Below are 18,801 nucleotides of genomic sequence, written 5' to 3'. Positions count from 1 at the left end.
GTTGAACACTGAGATCAGTCACCTGCAGCAGGAGTCCCCTGACGCAGTATGAAAGCAAGAAGAGGGACAGGCACCCTGTCGTGTTTCAACATCCCTACATCTGCTGTGACCAGTGCAGGTAGGTATTTGCTGATACGGGATTTAGCATCTTAGCTGAGATAAGAAAGTAAACGTGTAGCTTGACAAAATGAGTTCAGGCATGAATCTATGCAAGCCTTTTGAGATACAAATGCCGCTAAACATCCTTACCCGTAGCACGTAGACGGCTAGAAAAATTTAATGTCTGAAGTCCAAGGTCTGTGAACATAAATCCCCAGCACCTCTGGATTTTCAGTGCCGTCAGGAGTATACCCCAGCAGCAATCTTGAGCGTCTTGCTCAAGAATTTGTGCGTGATCCAGTTCCTGCTGTTTGATAAAGCCACATCTGCCACTGGGCCAGAAGTCTCTCATGTGTTCCCATCAGTCAGCCCTTCTCTTCCCCCTCACACACAAGTCAAGCAGCATCTACAGCCACTCGTAGGTCAAATCGAGGCAGCTACGGAAGATGTGGGGGGTAAGGAAGACTGCGGAGAGAAGGGGGGGGGGATTCAGGGATGAGTGAAGGGATTCAAGGAGATGGGACAGACAGGACACACATGAAGTGAGGGGACGACAATAACTGTGGTACAAATTGTAGTGGTCTGTCCATCCATTCGGTTGTGCATCTCCAGTCTAAGTGGTGTATTTGGGGCAGAGGCAAATGACCTTCGAATGGAACAAATGTGTGGATATAGCCAACGTTGAAGGCATTGGGTTTTTTTAATAGAAATAACAAAACTGTCTTAACATCTAAGAATAAAGGGTAGTGAATAAAGCTCCCGGTTCTGTCGCAGGGTTGTCAGTTGTTCTCTAGGACTGGCATCTCTCCAAATGTCACGTGGATGCTTAGCACATCTGAAAGACAGACGACAGTAAAAAAGCTTTATTAGTGACAACTTATTCTCTCAAGAATATCTTATTTTCCCAGGCAGGTCTCAAAGACAGAGATAAAGGTCTCATGACTTAGTGAAGCAAGTGCAGTTAAATATCCTAGGGAGAAACTGTGCCTATCATTTCCGATTCAGATTTCACCGAAGTGCAAAGAGATTTGGTACATAAGGCACTCCAGGTTTACCACGGAAGGCAACGCTCACATCCTTTAGGATTTTAAAAAGAGCTTTGTTAGAGAGGAAGAGTGTTTGCAGATTAAATCCCACACATTAAACACGTGCCGTATGAGTGCGTATCTAGGAGAACTGGAAGCCACATTTTCTACCTCCCAGAAATATCCCCCGAAACTCCAGGCCGAGTCAAAGGCCATTAAAGTGAGGGTGGCTGTACAGAGAAGAAACAAGTTATGGGAAGAGTGTGAGGTGATGACACAGAGACTAGCGGGTCACCATGATTCTAGCTTGTGTTCAGTTTCTCAGGACACACAGCTCATTAAACAAAGGGCAGCCTAAAGCAAGGGACAGCTGACAGCACTTGAAACAAAGACTAAGCCAGGAAGGTGGTGGGGAGGTAGGGAAGAACATCAGCCACAATAATTTCCGCACATTTGAAACTGGCCATAGTGGTGTCATTTCATTTCTGCCCTTTGCAGAGGTACTTCAGCTACAATTGTATCTCTGCCTACAACCGAAGCTACCATCCACTATGTATGGTGCCATACGGCTCACATAGGCATCTCAGGGGTTCATATAATCCGTTAAGTCACACTGTGCTGTGCAGGAGCCCTAATGGCAATTGCTTCAGCAATGCACACCATCTCCTACTCCATTTCTGCAGGAACTGCATCCTCCTCACTCTGCACACAAGCCTCAGTGGCTGCTGCTTCTGGACATCTGTGTGTGTGTCTCGCCAGAAATTAACTTCAGTTGCCACAGGCTGCACAAGGAAGGTCCTTGACAGTAGTATGGCCACGACCTGGTTTTGAATTAGGTATAAGATCTAACACGTGCTGGTTTTTAATTTGACAAATCAACCTTTGTGTTATGTGTAAGACTCACTGCAGTCTGTACTTCCGGAATACGTTCGTCGCTCGTCTCCTCTACTGTCAATTCTGTTATGGGCAGCTTCTCTGGTTCTGAAGGCTCCTCCTTTACAGATATCTCTTCCTTGGAAGTGACTGCTTTGACGCTGTGAAACTCTGTCGTGTGATGAAGATTCCTCTACTGTCCCCTCCACTTCAGGTATTTCTTCATGGTCTTCTACAGCTGCTTTTTCACATGCCTGCCACTGGCTTTCGTCTCTCAATACATCTACATTTTCACATCCTTCTGTGCTTTCTTTCACTGCAGCAGGTACTTCATTTCTCTCTGAACCTTCGGGTAGAACACCCTCTTCGACTCCGTTTTGGCCCTGAACGCTCCCTGCGCTTCCCTGGGGCTGGAGGCCATCCTCCTTGTGTTCTCCTTTTTCCAAGGACTGTCCAGGCAAAACAGTTTCCTGGCCTACAGTGTTCCCATCTTTAGCGTCAGCTTTCACTTCTGACTCAATGCCTTGTACTGTTGTAATTATAGCTGCTGACCCGGGTCTTTCACTAACCAGCTGTGCTACACCTGCTAACTTTACTCTTTCAACAACTTCATGAAGAACTTTTTGTGTCTGTTTGTCTAATTCTTTCGAATTTTGTTCAGCGGCCTCTACTTCTTGTACAGGCGTCACTTCCTCTGTAGGATCTGCGGTTTCTAACAACGGTGAAACAGCAGAAACCATCTCAGCTGTCTCCTCAGCAAGGGACACTTCCATTGTTTCTTCAGTGCAGGAAGCTTCTGCCGTCTCCTCCGGAGCTGTCACTGCTTCTGAGGTCAGCTCTAGCTCACTTGCTGTGGTGTCATCACTTACAGCCTTTCTCATCTCTGGCACTGTCTTAGCAGCTACCACTGCTTCTTCCACAGGAACATCTGATTCAAATGTTTTCTCAGTTTCTTTCTCTTCCTTTTCTTTTGCCTGCTCAATGCACTCTGTCAGAGCAGCAGATAGCCAAGGTGGTGACCTTGCTTCGGTACCGGTAACCGCCCTTTCCCCTTCCACAAGGGCAACAGTAACTGCATGTACCAGTGCCTCATGTGCTTGCTCAACTCTTAGGGTCTCCTCCAATTTTTCTGCTCTCTCCTTCTCTGAGGTTTGTTCTCTCATCGCCTCAGCATCTTTCGCTTGTTGGCCTTCCATTTTCTCCTGCTCTGCTGCTTCGTATTCAGATAAAGGAACAACAGCTGGAATATCCAAATCTTCTTCGGTTGTTTCTGCCATGTCTTCTCTTGCTTGTTTAAGATGACTTGGTGCTGGCTTTCCATCTGACTTTTTCTTCCTACGCCCAGGCATCAGTTTTCTAAATGGAACGAATGATTCGTCTTTTCCAGGCTCACCGTCCGACATTGAATGCTCAAGGCTAGATCCCACAACAGAGTCTTCCGTTCTCTCTTCCATTCTGGTTTTGGATCTCCTTCTTGGAGCGACTAACCTTTTAAATGGTGCCCGTGTTGAAATAGCTTCCGCTTCGGATGGGCTTCCAGCTTGTTCTGGGGAAGAATTCCCTTGTCCTTGATCGCTCTCCTGAGAACTAGTAAGAACTGCACCTGTTGCCGTTTCTTTGTTCTGTCCAGACTCGTCTATTTTTTGGCTTTCTCGACCAAGCTTATGTTCAGTGTCTTCATCAGATGATGATGATGATGATTTCCTGGCTCTTTTCTTTGAAGAACCTCCACATAAAAAAGCTTCCCAGAACACAGAGGTGCCAACCTTTTTTTTGGGCTTTTCTGTGCTTTTCTCTGGTTTCTGGTCCATCCCATCTTCTTTTAATTCTCCCTGATATTCATCAATAGTATTTTTGGTTGCAGACACTGCAACACTCTTTGTCTTATCAATTTCTTCTTCTTTATCACTTGCAGAAGGTCTTCTGACACGCTTCTTGGGAGTCACCATCTTTTTAAATGATGCCCAGGGCGTAAGACTTTCTCTTTTGCGCGCCACATCTGCAATAGCAGCGTCTTCATTTTCAGTGACCTGCATTCCGTCTACAGATTTCTCCAAAGAAGGAATTTCATTCATCTGCTCAGGAGAAGAAGCAGAACTCTCCCCTTTTTGTTCCTCTGGGCTATCTGGGGAAGCTGGTAAGTGCTGAATTGGCTCACCCTGTTCCCCTAACTTAGATTCTTCTCTTTTGCCTTTCCGCTTCTTTCCAGACAGTTTTTTTAATCCAGTACCCATAAAGAGTTTCTTTAAAGGGCTGCCTTGCAGTTTATTTTTTTCTTGAGAAGACAGCAGTTCAGCTTCATTTGTGATACCTTCTGGAGGCCTCTTTCCAGCTGCCTCTTCAGGCGTTATTTCTGTGGTTATTTCACCTGGTTTGATAGTATCAGTCATAACTCTGCTAGTTTTTCCCTGTAATCCTTCACCAGTGGGTTTGATAGACTGTTGATCGTCCTCTGTGTCAACTGAGCATTCAGAAGTAGAAAAGGACTTCAATCCAGGAGCACCCAGAGTCAGTTTTGTCTCATGTTCTTTGCTTTCTTTCTTCTCTGTGGTTGTGTGCAGAGCTTCTCCTTGTGTGATGTCTTCTGCTGTGGGTGATATTTTCAATTCTGCTTCCTCTGTTCTTTCATCAAATGTTTCTTTCTCTAGCGGAGCACGTTTATTTCCTTCTCTTCCTTCAGATTTTTTAAGCTGTTCACTAGAAATTGCAATTGCCAAAGACCCTGCTTCAGGTCTCTCTTCAGAGGATATTTCAGTTCTGACATCTATTTCACACTTCCCTGTTGACTCCAGTTTGTCTCCCGCCGGTAGGACTTCTGAGGATGTTTTCAATTCTCCATTCACAATATCAGAAACAACAGCTACCACTGAGCTTGTTTTTAGCTGCTCACTTTCTTTTTCTCCTTCTTCAGTTTTTTCTTCCTTTTTACCAAGATCATCTGAGACTTCCACCAGTTTTCTTTCTTGATCATCTCCAGCTTTTTTCTCCATCGCACTTTCTTTAACAACTGCTGCTGTTACAGCCTCTTTTTGTTCCTGCTCATCATGCTTGATTAGCTCTTCCTTCCCACTTGCTTCCACTCCTATGTCTGCCACAATCCTTTTTGACGGCTGTTTTTCATCTTCACTTTGCTCCTTCTCATGCTCTTCAGTAGTTACTTCTGTCACGTTCCTCTCCTCATCTTGCTCCTCAAACTCAGATTTCTCCTCCTTTTCACTGGTTTCAGTTATTAACGTTGCCCCCTCTTTTTCTTGCCCATCTTCTTTAGTAGGAGACTGTAGTTCATCTTCTTTAGGCTTCCTAAACCTCTTCTTTTTTCCAAATCGAGTCCATCCCCGAGTAAAAAATTTTCTTAATGGCGATGCAGTATCAGTGGCTAAGGCAGCTGACTGAGAACAAATCTCATCTGCTTCTGGTGTTTTAGGAGATTCATCTTCTGTTTTTTCATTTTTCAGTGTGTCTTTGGTGTTGTCTTCTGCAGAGAGTGCATCCTCAGGCATCGCTGTTTCTTCTGAGCCGACTTCTTTTTGATCACCAGCTCCTTCAGGGACTTGTGTTTGCTTTTTTACAGTAAGCAGTTGAACAGGCTGAAAATCAGCAGGTTCTGATTTTCGTGTCTTCTTCACTGTGAATCTGAACGCCCAAAATTTAAAAACCTTTTTAAAACCCAGATCGTAAGACTGTGGCTCAGATGCATGGTCTTCTGCGTCTTCTTCCAAAGATGGCAACTGCTCGACTGTATGAGCATCCTCTTTCTCAGCATCTACTACACCGTCCTTGGTGCTTGAGTCAGACGGACTTGCCTCCATAGTTTCCGTGTCTTCTTTCAAAGTTGCACTGGAATGTTCTGTTTGTCCAACTGTGTAAACAACAACAACAAAAACCAGTTAGTTTCCTTCTCAATTTAATGCTATAGGATACCATTATATAAATATATATAACTTTTTTAATGTGTTTTTCTTCATTTTTATCGAACCTTCCTAAACATGCTTGTTTAATTATCTGCGTGCCTCTTCTGTGCGCTACTATTAATTTTTTTTAACGACTAGTTTTTGTTCTAAGGTTGCTAGAATTCCTCTTCTGCCTCAGGTCATTGTATGGGTCTTTCCGAAGTTTATTTGCAAATGCACCTCTCCAGCTTACAGCCTCTCATTCTCCTTCCTTCTTTTGCAGGTCTTTTTGTGGGGTTTTGTGTTTGTGGTTTTTTGGTGTTTGTTGGGTTTTGGTTTTTTACTTCAAGGCAAACTTATGTGAGAAAATAAAAAATATTTCTATGCTATCATTACTCAAAGAATATACAGAAATTATGTAATGATTCCTGAAGCAAAGCTCCGTATACTTTCCGGGCGGAGAGAGACCTCCGAGAGAAAAAAAAAGAAACCAAACCGAAAAACTGTGCTGACCTAAAATGATGACAAGAAAAGAAAAGCTCATTTTACAGCTCCTAACGATGAGGCTCCTACGTTGGGGCATTCTTGAGAGCTCCTAACGATGCACAATGAAAACCAGATTAAAAATTTTCTTTAGCAAAACGACTGCATAAGGAGTAACATAGACACCACAGGCAAACTCACCACAAAGGAGATGTAGCTCCACCTGCACGAACTAGACACATGATAGCTTAAAACACTCCCGCCTACCAATAAGGAGAGGTACTCCGTCCCTTCAAAGAAACGGTGATTTGTACTACAAGCTAGATGTAGTTCTTGCAAAGTGTCCTGTAGAAGCAGTTGTGTTGCGGTGAAAATCCAAGTTTCCACAAGGATTATTAAATGAGGAAAGCCTCAAACGATCTCACTGTGCAACCCTATACAGAGATTGCTTTTGCAAAGCAGTTTAACCTTTAATTACTAACAATAAAAGGAAATAAAAAAAATAGAGAACCCTTGAGGAAAAAGGCTCAGCATGTGATAAGCTCATTAAACATCGAGTTTAATGAAAACCCTATTGTAAACAGCGGTAGGATGTCTCGTCCCCTACTAACTGATTCAAATCACGTACAGTCCTCCCCAGGGTCAGCTCCAAACAGACCAGGGCTTCTACAGGCTCTGTGGTCAATAGGTGTTGTAAAGCTAAAGTACTTTGCATTAATAAACCTCCACTATTTGTTGAATTCATTCACTAGCTCTAGCAAAAACAATAGGAGTGAGGAAATCCAGCAGCATACAACAGCAAGCCGAGAGAAACTCTGATGTCAGTTAGTTATCATTAGGAACAAAAGTGGGGTTGGTTTATTTAAATTTCATAATGCCATTTTGTTTCCCATAGAACGATAGAAGTTTGTGCAAAACCAGCAGTGCAAGATGTCTTTTCCTTTGAACTCTTTGCTCCTCCAAATACTACTACCTTTTCACAAAGCCCAATCAGTTTATGGTGCCAGCTCTCACACTTCAGTGGCTCACGCGCTACTTTCTTAAATGAGATGTACGGAGTTCAACGGACACAGCGTCGAGGTTTTGGTATCACAGGCTGGGACCCTGCCGCCACACGTGCAAGCAGACACCCCCCCCCCCCGCCACGGCGTTAATCTCCTCTGGATTTTGCTTCATTGAAATTAAAACAGCTCTAGAGCAAGAGCTTCGTTTCTCTCATGCAAACATTTTTACAACATATCACTGACGCTAACTTCTGCATTTCCTTCAATTTCAGCAAGCTTAGCTCTTAAGGTATTTTACTGCATTATTGCCCGATCAACGTAAAACAGCATCATCGCTGCGGTCACTGCCTTTCCTTTCCGTTCCTCAGCTGCAGACACTGTCAGATTCTGGGACGGCAGAAAACCCCCTGGTTAGCGTCTCCAGATTTAGCACAGCCTTGTGCTGCAAGGACCGCATCAAACGTCTGACTGAGGTGACAGGAAATTTTAAAATCTCCGCAAGCTTGCCTTGGAAAGGGTTCTCGCGGTGACAGAAATGTCGAAGCCGGTCCTTTTCAATGCTCCCGCACCGCCAGGAAATCCCGAGTCGGTCAAACAGCACTTCGGAGAGGCGGAGGCGCGCTCCGGCACCCACACCCCAGCGAGTCGCCCCGCGCTGAGGCACTGGGCCCCCGGTTGCCACACGCGGAAACCCCGGCAACGGGGAGACAAGAGAAACAATGCAAGGGGCTTCCCCGCCGCCGCCGCGCCCCTCGGCCCGGCCCCGCCCCTCGGCCCGGCCCCGCCCCGCCCCTCGGCCCGGCCCCGCCCCGCGCCGGCTGCTGACGCGCGTCTGGTCTCTTCCCGCCCCGCCGCGGCACCGGCACCGCGCGCAGCCAGAGCCGCGCTGCCCCGAAGGAGCCCGCTTGAAATTTTCACCTGGACTATTCGTGTCGTTTCCCCCGAAGGGAGGAGAGGGCGGGCGGCTCGGCAGGAAGAAACAGCCCCTTTCGAAACGACAGACCGCCTCAGCTCCCGCTTCTGGGACGCTTTCTCGGTGCGGTTTGCCACAAAACATCCAGACCAAACCTCCAGAGGTGCGAGTTAAACGCCCCAAGGAGTTCACCCCTCCTAAACAACAAACACGTGAAACATTGCTGTTTCTCCACACTGAAACTCAGTGTGACGGAGGCTTCTCAGGACATCTGCCTTCCAGGACAGCAGCTGGCTTGGAGATGCCTTGCAATTTTTCACAATTCCCTCTTGTCCAGCTGCTTCGAGGAAAAGGCGTCTTGCTAGTTATTCTTTCTAGTCCGGTGCCTTTGTAGGAGGGATGGAGACATATCTGCAGGCCAGATGATGAGGACAGGGTCAAGCTGCCACAGGACTTTACACAGAGACCGTCCCCAGGAAGCAGCTCCCATGGCATATTGGACTTCTGCTGCCCTCGTTCCATCGGATCATCAGTCCTTGCACTAAGGACTGAGCTCTGTCGGTTTTTCAAGCTCTGGAAATGGGTGTAATTTTCAAGGAGGGATAGGAGACTTCTTAAAACTGTTCTTCCTATTTTGAAGAGTTGATATATTTTTTCAAGAGAATGTTGGAGCCAGACAGACACAGGCCTTTACTACACCCTTCTCTTTCATTCTTACTTTTGTAAAGGTTAAATTTAGTGTCCGGCTAGAAGTGACATCAGCCCTAAATTGGATATTAGTATTGTGGTGGCTAAGCTTCCATCTTGTTGGCGGCGTCTTCAAATGTTCACAGAGCTAAGAGTCACCCTCTTTTACCACATCTCATCCATCTCCCCAAAACCCAGGACTCCAAACCCTGTGCTGCCAATCCCACTGGCCGCCTGATCCACATTGCTCCTCATGCCAAACCACATCCTTTCTTGCAGGGCCATCAACCTCCTCAGGCCTGCTCCCCTCCCGTGTGGCGGTGTGAATGACAAATATCCAGCACTCAGCATCCAGACGGGACCATCTCAGGAATCCTCCGTGCTTCTGGCAAGCTGCCTGCCCATCCCCAGGCACTCGCCGTATCCGAGCTGTGCGGGTTCCTCAAGGAGCACAGCTGCCTCCCGCGTGCTCTGGATCTAAATGGGAAAGCCAGATCTGCTTCCACAGCTTGAGCTAAGAGGCAGGATGCTTGAGCTATTGCCAATAAAAGAGCCTTACAAAAGAGAAGACAGCACACAAACCTCCCTGGCGTGCCAAGAGGTTTGGTCTCCGAGCTCTACTTTGATGCCTGTTTAGGGGCTTCACGTTAACCAGTAACAGGATAGCATAAATGCATAAACCTTGCAAAAGGACCGGCAGAGGTTGTGTGCCTTGAGCACAAAGTCTGGTGGGAGATGCTGGCTTGATCTCTACTTCCAAATGCCGGGGTTGAACACTGAGATCAGTCACCTGCAGCAGGAGTCCCCTGACGCAGTATGAAAGCAAGAAGAGGGACAGGCACCCTGTCGTGTTTCAACATCCCTACATCTGCTGTGACCAGTGCAGGTAGGTATTTGCTGATACGGGATTTAGCATCTTAGCTGAGATAAGAAAGTAAACGTGTAGCTTGACAAAATGAGTTCAGGCATGAATCTATGCAAGCCTTTTGAGATACAAATGCCGCTAAACATCCTTACCCGTAGCATGTAGACGGCTAGAAAAATTTAATGTCTGAAGTCCAAGGTCTGTGAACATAAATCACAAGCACCTCTGGATTTTCAGTGCCGTCAGGAGTATACCCCAGCAGCAATCTTGAGCGTCTTGCTCAAGAATTTGTGCGTGATCCAGTTCCTGCTGTTTGATAAAGCCACATCTGCCACTGGGCCAGAAGTCTCTCATGTGTTCCCATCAGTCAGCCCTTCTCTTCCCCCTCACACACAAGTCAAGCAGCATCTACAGCCACTCGTAGGTCAAATCGAGGCAGCTACGGAAGATGTGGGGGGTAAGGAAGACTGCGGAGAGAAGGGGGGGGGGGATTCAGGGATGAGTGAAGGGATTCAAGGAGATGGGACAGACAGGACACACATGAAGTGAGGGGACGACAATAACTGTGGTACAAATTGTAGTGGTCTGTCCATCCATTCGGTTGTGCATCTCCAGTCTAAGTGGTGTATTTGGGGCAGAGGCAAATGACCTTCGAATGGAACAAATGTGTGGATATAGCCAACGTTGAAGGCATTGGGTTTTTTTAATAGAAATAACAAAACTGTCTTAACATCTAAGAATAAAGGGTAGTGAATAAAGCTCCCGGTTCTGTCGCAGGGTTGTCAGTTGTTCTCTAGGACTGGCATCTCTCCAAATGTCACGTGGATGCTTAGCACATCTGAAAGACAGACGACAGTAAAAAAGCTTTATTAGTGACAACTTATTCTCTCAAGAATATCTTATTTTCCCAGGCAGGTCTCAAAGACAGAGATAAAGGTCTCATGACTTAGTGAAGCAAGTGCAGTTAAATATCCTAGGGAGAAACTGTGCCTATCATTTCCGATTCAGATTTCACCGAAGTGCAAAGAGATTTGGTACATAAGGCACTCCAGGTTTACCACGGAAGGCAACGCTCACATCCTTTAGGATTTTAAAAAGAGCTTTGTTAGAGAGGAAGAGTGTTTGCAGATTAAATCCCACACATTAAACACGTGCCGTATGAGTGCGTATCTAGGAGAACTGGAAGCCACATTTTCTACCTCCCAGAAATATCCCCCGAAACTCCAGGCCGAGTCAAAGGCCATTAAAGTGAGGGTGGCTGTACAGAGAAGAAACAAGTTATGGGAAGAGTGTGAGGTGATGACACAGAGACTAGCGGGTCACCATGATTCTAGCTTGTGTTCAGTTTCTCAGGACACACAGCTCATTAAACAAAGGGCAGCCTAAAGCAAGGGACAGCTGACAGCACTTGAAACAAAGACTAAGCCAGGAAGGTGGTGGGGAGGTAGGGAAGAACATCAGCCACAATAATTTCCGCACATTTAAAACTGGCCATAGTGGTGTCATTTCATTTCTGCCCTTTGCAGAGGTACTTCAGCTACAATTGTATCTCTGCCTACAACCGAAGCTACCATCCACTATGTATGGTGCCATACGGCTCACATAGGCATCTCAGGGGTTCATATAATCCGTTAAGTCACACTGTGCTGTGCAGGAGCCCTAATGGCAATTGCTTCAGCAATGCACACCATCTCCTACTCCATTTCTGCAGGAACTGCATCCACCTCACTCTGCACACAAGCCTCAGTGGCTGCTGCTTCTGGACATCTGTGTGTGTGTCTCGCCAGAAATTAACTTCAGTTGCCACAGGCTGCACAAGGAAGGTCCTTGACAGTAGTATGGCCACGACCTGGTTTTGAATTAGGTATAAGATCTAACACGTGCTGGTTTTTAATTTGACAAATCAACCTTTGTGTTATGTGTAAGACTCACTGCAGTCTGTACTTCCGGAATACGTTCGTCGCTCGTCTCCTCTACTGTCAATTCTGTTATGGGCAGCTTCTCTGGTTCTGAAGGCTCCTCCTTTACAGATATCTCTTCCTTGGAAGTGACTGCTTTGACGCTGTGAAACTCTGTCGTGTGATGAAGATTCCTCTACTGTCCCCTCCACTTCAGGTATTTCTTCATGGTCTTCTACAGCTGCTTTTTCACATGCCTGCCACTGGCTTTCGTCTCTCAATACATCTACATTTTCACATCCTTCTGTGCTTTCTTTCACTGCAGCAGGTACTTCATTTCTCTCTGAACCTTCGGGTAGAACACCCTCTTCGACTCCGTTTTGGCCCTGAACGCTCCCTGCGCTTCCCTGGGGCTGGAGGCCATCCTCCTTGTGTTCTCCTTTTTCCAAGGACTGTCCAGGCAAAACAGTTTCCTGGCCTACAGTGTTCCCATCTTTAGCGTCAGCTTTCACTTCTGACTCAATGCCTTGTACTGTTGTAATTATAGCTGCTGACCCGGGTCTTTCACTAACCAGCTGTGCTACACCTGCTAACTTTACTCTTTCAACAACTTCATGAAGAACTTTTTGTGTCTGTTTGTCTAATTCTTTCGAATTTTGTTCAGCGGCCTCTACTTCTTGTACAGGCGTCACTTCCTCTGTAGGATCTGCGGTTTCTAACAACGGTGAAACAGCAGAAACCATCTCAGCTGTCTCCTCAGCAAGGGACACTTCCATTGTTTCTTCAGTGCAGGAAGCTTCTGCCGTCTCCTCCGGAGCTGTCACTGCTTCTGAGGTCAGCTCTAGCTCACTTGCTGTGGTGTCATCACTTACAGCCTTTCTCATCTCTGGCACTGTCTTAGCAGCTACCACTGCTTCTTCCACAGGAACATCTGATTCAAATGTTTTCTCAGTTTCTTTCTCTTCCTTTTCTTTTGCCTGCTCAATGCACTCTGTCAGAGCAGCAGATAGCCAAGGTGGTGACCTTGCTTCGGTACCGGTAACCGCCCTTTCCCCTTCCACAAGGGCAACAGTAACTGCATGTACCAGTGCCTCATGTGCTTGCTCAACTCTTAGGGTCTCCTCCAATTTTTCTGCTCTCTCCTTCTCTGAGGTTTGTTCTCTCATCGCCTCAGCATCTTTCGCTTGTTGGCCTTCCATTTTCTCCTGCTCTGCTGCTTCGTATTCAGATAAAGGAACAACAGCTGGAATATCCAAATCTTCTTCAGTTGTTTCTGCCATGTCTTCTCTTGCTTGTTTAAGATGACTTGGTGCTGGCTTTCCATCTGACTTTTTCTTCCTACGCCCAGGCATCAGTTTTCTAAATGGAACGAATGATTCGTCTTTTCCAGGCTCACCGTCCGACATTGAATTCTCAAGGCTAGATCCCACAACAGAGTCTTCCGTTCTCTCTTCCATTCTGGTTTTGGATCTCCTTCTTGGAGCGACTAACCTTTTAAATGGTGCCCGTGTTGAAATAGCTTCCGCTTCGGATGGGCTTCCAGCTTGTTCTGGGGAAGAATTCCCTCGTCCTTGATCGCTCTCCTGAGAACTAGTAAGAACTGCACCTGTTGCCGTTTCTTTGTTCTGTCCAGACTCGTCTGTTTTTTGGCTTTCTCGACCAAGCTTATGTTCAGTGTCTTCATCAGATGATGATGATGATGATTTCCTGGCTCTTTTCTTTGAAGAACCTCCACATAAAAAAGCTTCCCAGAACACAGAGGTGCCAACCTTTTTTTTGGGCTTTTCTGTGCTTTTCTCTGGTTTCTGGTCCATCCCATCTTCTTTTAATTCTCCCTGATATTCATCAATAGTATTTTCGGTTGCAGACACTGCAACACTCTTTGTCTTATCAATTTCTTCTTCTTTATCACTTGCAGAAGGTCTTCTGACACGCTTCTTGGGAGTCACCATCTTTTTAAATGATGCCCAGGGCGTAAGACTTTCTCTTTTGCGCGCCACATCTGCAATAGCAGCGTCTTCATTTTCAGTGACCTGCATTCCGTCTACAGATTTCTCCAAAGAAGGAATTTCATTCATCTGCTCAGGAGAAGAAGCAGAACTCTCCCCTTTTTGTTCCTCTGGGCTATCTGGGGAAGCTGGTAAGTGCTGAATTGGCTCACCCTGTTCCCCTAACTTAGATTCTTCTCTTTTGCCTTTCCGCTTCTTTCCAGACAGTTTTTTAAATCCAGTACCCATAAAGAGTTTCTTTAAAGGGCTGCCTTGCAGTTTATTTTTTTCTTGAGAAGACAGCAGTTCAGCTTCATTTGTGATACCTTCTGGAGGCCTCTTTCCAGCTGCCTCTTCAGGCGTTATTTCTGTGGTTATTTCACCTGGTTTGATAGTATCAGTCATAACTCTGCTAGTTTTTCCCTGTAATCCTTCACCAGTGGGTTTGATAGACTGTTGATCGTCCTCTGTGTCAACTGAGCATTCAGAAGTAGAAAAGGACTTCAATCCAGGAGCACCCAGAGTCAGTTTTGTCTCATGTTCTTTGCTTTCTTTCTTCTCTGTGGTTGTGTCCAGAGCTTCTCCTTGTGTGATGTCTTCTGCTGTGGGTGATATTTTCAATTCTGCTTCCTCTGTTCTTTCATCAAATGTTTCTTTCTCTAGCGGAGCACGTTTATTTCCTTCTCTTCCTTCAGATTTTTTAAGCTGTTCACTAGAAATTGCAATTGCCAAAGACCCTGCTTCAGGTCTCTCTTCAGAGGATATTTCAGTTCTGACATCTATTTCACACTTCCCTGTTGACTCCAGTTTGTCTCCCGCCGGTAGGACTTCTGAGGATGTTTTCAATTCTCCATTCACAATATCAGAAACAACAGCTACCACTGAGCTTGTTTTTAGCTGCTCACTTTCTTTTTCTCCTTCTTCAGTTTTTTCTTCCTTTTTACCAAGATCATCTGAGACTTCCACCAGTTTTCTTTCTTGATCATCTCCAGCTTTTTTCTCCATCGCACTTTCTTTAACAACTGCTGCTGTTACAGCCTCTTTTTGTTCCTGCTCATCATGCTTGATTAGCTCTTCCTTCCCACTTGCTTCCACTCCTGTGTCTGCCACAATCCTTTTTGACGGCTGTTTTTCATCTTCACTTTGCTCCTTCTCATGCTCTTCAGTAGTTACTTCTGTCACGTTCCTCTCCTCATCTTGCTCCTCAAACTCAGATTTCTCCTCCTTTTCACTGGTTTCAGTTATTAACGTTGCCCCCTCTTTTTCTTGCCCATCTTCTTTAGTAGGAGACTGTAGTTCATCTTCTTTAGGCTTCCTAAACCTCTTCTTTTTTCCAAATCGAGTCCATCCCCGAGTAAAAAATTTTCTTAATGGCGATGCAGTATCAGTGGCTAAGGCAGCTGACTGAGAACAAATCTCATCTGCTTCTGGTGTTTTAGGAGATTCATCTTCTGTTTTTTCATTTTTCAGTGTGTCTTTGGTGTTGTCTTCTGCAGAGAGTGCATCCTCAGGCATCGCTGTTTCTTCTGAGCCGACTTCTTTTTGATCACCAGCTCCTTCAGGGACTTGTGTTTGCTTTTTTACAGTAAGCAGTTGAACAGGCTGAAAATCAGCAGGTTCTGATTTTCGTGTCTTCTTCACTGTGAATCTGAACGCCCAAAATTTAAAAACCTTTTTAAAACCCAGATCGTAAGACTGTGGCTCAGATGCATGGTCTTCTGCGTCTTCTTCCAAAGATGGCAACTGCTCGACTGTATGAGCATCCTCTTTCTCAGCATCTACTACACCGTCCTTGGTGCTTGAGTCAGACGGACTTGCCTCCATAGTTTCCGTGTCTTCTTTCAAAGTTGCACTGGAATGTTCTGTTTGTCCAACTGTGTAAACAACAACAACAAAAACCAGTTAGTTTCCTTCTCAATTTAATGCTATAGGATACCATTATATAAATATATATAACTTTTTTAATGTGTTTTTCTTCATTTTTATCGAACCTTCCTAAACATGCGTGTTTAATTATCTGCGTGCCTCTTCTGTGCGCTACTATTAATTTTTTTTAACGACTAGTTTTTGTTCTAAGGTTGCTAGAATTCCTCTTCTGCCTCAGGTCATTGTATGGGTCTTTCCGAAGTTTATTTGCAAATGCACCTCTCCAGCTTACAGCCTCTCATTCTCCTTCCTTCTTTTGCAGGTCTTTTTGTGGGGTTTTGTGTTTGTGGTTTTTTGGTGTTTGTTGGGTTTTGGTTTTTTACTTCAAGGCAAACTTATGTGAGAAAATAAAAAATATTTCTATGCTATCATTACTCAAAGAATATACAGAAATATTGTAATGATTCCTGAAGCAAAGCTCCGTATACTTTCCGGGCGGAGAGAGACCTCCGAGAGAAAAAAAAAGAAACCAAACCGAAAAACTGTGCTGACCTAAAATGATGACAAGAAAAGAAAAGCTCATTTTACAGCTCCTAACGACGAGGCTCCTACGTTGGGGCATTCTTGAGAGCTCCTAACGATGCACAATGAAAACCAGATTAAAAATTTTCTTTAGCAAAACGACTGCATAAGGAGTAACATAGACACCACAGGCAAACTCACCACAAAGGAGATGTAGCTCCACCTGCACGAACTAGACACATGATAGCTTAAAACACTCCCGCCTACCAATAAGGAGAGGTACTCCGTCCCTTCAAAGAAACGGTGATTTGTACTACAAGCTAGATGTAGTTCTTGCAAAGTGTCCTGTAGAAGCAGTTGTGTTGCGGTGAAAATCCAAGTTTCCACAAGGATTATTAAATGAGGAAAGCCTCAAACGATCTCACTGTGCAACCCTATACAGAGATTGCTTTTGCAAAGCAGTTTAACCTTTAATTACTAACAATAAAAGGAAATAAAAAAAATAGAGAACCCTTGAGGAAAAAGGCTCAGCATGTGATAAGCTCATTAAACATCGAGTTTAATGAAAACCCTATTGTAAACAGCGGTAGGATGTCTCGTCCCCTACTAACTGATTCAAATCACGTACAGTCCTCCCCAGGGTCAGCTCCAAACAGACCAGGGCTTCTACAGGCTCTGTGGTCAATAGGTGTTGTAAAGCTAAAGTACTTTGCATTAATAAACCTCCACTATTTGTTGAATTCATTCACTAGCTCTAGCAAAAAAAACAGGAGTGAGGAAATCCAACAGCATACAACAGCAAGCCGAGAGAAACTCTGATGTCAGTTAGTTAGCATTAGGAACAAAAGTGGGGTTGGTTTATTTAAATTTCATAATGCCATTTTGTTTCCCATAGAACGATAGAAGTTTGTGCAAAACCAGCAGTGCAAGATGTCTTTTCCTTTGAACTCTTTGCTCCTCCAAATACTACTACCTTTTCACAAAGCCCAATCAGTTTATGGTGCCAGCTCTCACACTTCAGTGGCTCACGCGCTACTTTCTTAAATGAGATGTACGGAGTTCAACGGACACAGCGTCGAGGTTTTGGTATCACAGGCTGGGACCCTGCCGCCACACGTGCAAGCAGACACCCCCCCCCCCGCCACGGCGTTAATCTCCTCTGGATTTTGCTTCATTGAAATTAAAACAGCTCTAGAGCAAGAGCTTCGTTTCTCTCATGCAAACATTTTTACAACATATCACTGACGCTAACTTCTGCATTTCCTTCAATTTCAGCAAGCTTAGCTCTTAAGGTATTTTACTGCATTATTGCCCGATCAACGTAAAACAGCATCATCGCTGCGGTCACTCCCTTTCCTTTCCGTTCCTCAGCTGCAGACACCGTCAGATTCTGGGACGGCAGAAAACCCCCTGGTTAGCGTCTCCAGATTTAGCACAGCCTTGTGCTGCAAGGACCGCATCAAACGTCTGACTGAGGTGACAGGAAATTTTAAAATCTCCGCAAGCTTGCCTTGGAAAGGGTTCTCGCGGTGACAGAAATGTCGAAGCCGGTCCTTTTCAATGCTCCCGCACCGCCAGGAAATCCCGAGTCGGTCAAACAGCACTTCGGAGAGGCGGAGGCGCGCTCCGGCACCCACACCCCAGCGAGTCGCCCCGCGCTGAGGCACTGGGCCCCCGGTTGCCACACGCGGAAACCCCGGCAACGGGGAGACAAGAGAAACAATGCAAGGGGCTTCCCCGCCGCCGCCGCGCCCCTCGGCCCGGCCCCGCCCCTCGGCCCGGCCCCGCCCCGCCCCTCGGCCCGGCCCCGCCCCGCGCCGGCTGCTGACGCGCGTCTGGTCTCTTCCCGCCCCGCCGCGGCACCGGCACCGCGCGCAGCCAGAGCCGCGCTGCCCCGAAGGAGCCCGCTTGAAATTTTCACCTGGACTATTCGTGTCGTTTCCCCCGAAGGGAGGAGAGGGCGGGCGGCTCGGCAGGAAGAAACAGCCCCTTTCGAAACGACAGACCGCCTCAGCTCCCGCTTCTGGGACGCTTTCTCGGTGCGGTTTGCCACAAAACATCCAGACCAAACCTCCAGAGGTGCGAGTTAAACGCCCCAAGGAGTTCACCCCTCCTAAACAACAAACACGTGAAACATTGCTGTTTCTCCACACTGAAACTCAGTGTGACGGAGGCTTCTCAGGACATCTGCCTTCCAGGACAGCAGCTGGCTTGGAGATGCCTTGCAATTTTTCACAATTCCCTCTTGTCCAGCTGCTTCGAGGAAAAGGCGTCTTGCTAGTTATTCTTTCTAGTCCGGTGCCTTTGTAGGAGGGATGGAGACATATCTGCAGGCCAGATGATGAGGACAGGGTCAAGCTGCCACAGGACTTTACACAGAGACCGTCCCCAGGAAGCAGCTCCCATGGCATATTGGACTTCTGCTGCCCTCGTTCCATCGGATCATCAGTCCTTGCACTAAGGACTGAGCTCTGTCGGTTTTTCAAGCTCTGGAAATGGGTGTAATTTTCAAGGAGGGATAGGAGACTTCTTAAAACTGTTCTTCCTATTTTGAAGAGTTGATATATTTTTTCAAGAGAATGTTGGAGCCAGACAGACACAGGCCTTTACTACACCCTTCTCTTTCATTCTTACTTTTGTAAAGGTTAAATTTAGTGTCCGGCTAGAAGTGACATCAGCCCTAAATTG

The 18,801-nt window shown here is 46.0% G+C and overlaps 2 protein-coding genes across 2 annotated transcripts; both read right to left on the bottom strand.

The window, feature by feature from the left end:
- Window positions 1–765: 765 nt before the first annotated feature.
- Window positions 766–6,470, bottom strand: LOC141941631 (A-kinase anchor protein 12-like). Its single transcript, XM_074864600.1, is given in 4 exon segments — window positions 766–934; window positions 2,029–2,185; window positions 2,187–5,856; window positions 6,461–6,470. Coding segments are annotated over 4 exon segments (3,846 nt in total). The 3' UTR covers window positions 766–925.
- Window positions 6,471–10,508: 4,038 nt separating this feature from the next.
- LOC141941629 (A-kinase anchor protein 12-like) lies at window positions 10,509–16,213 on the bottom strand. Its single transcript, XM_074864599.1, is given in 4 exon segments — window positions 10,509–10,677; window positions 11,772–11,928; window positions 11,930–15,599; window positions 16,204–16,213. Coding segments are annotated over 4 exon segments (3,846 nt in total). The 3' UTR covers window positions 10,509–10,668.
- Between the last annotated feature and the right edge of the window lie 2,588 nt (window positions 16,214–18,801).

This window comes from Strix uralensis, chromosome 3, assembly GCF_047716275.1.
Source record: "Strix uralensis isolate ZFMK-TIS-50842 chromosome 3, bStrUra1, whole genome shotgun sequence".
Lineage (NCBI taxonomy): Eukaryota > Metazoa > Chordata > Aves > Strigiformes > Strigidae > Strix > Strix uralensis.
Note: the sequence above shows the minus strand (reverse complement) of the source record. Positions and strands in the feature narration are given on the sequence as shown.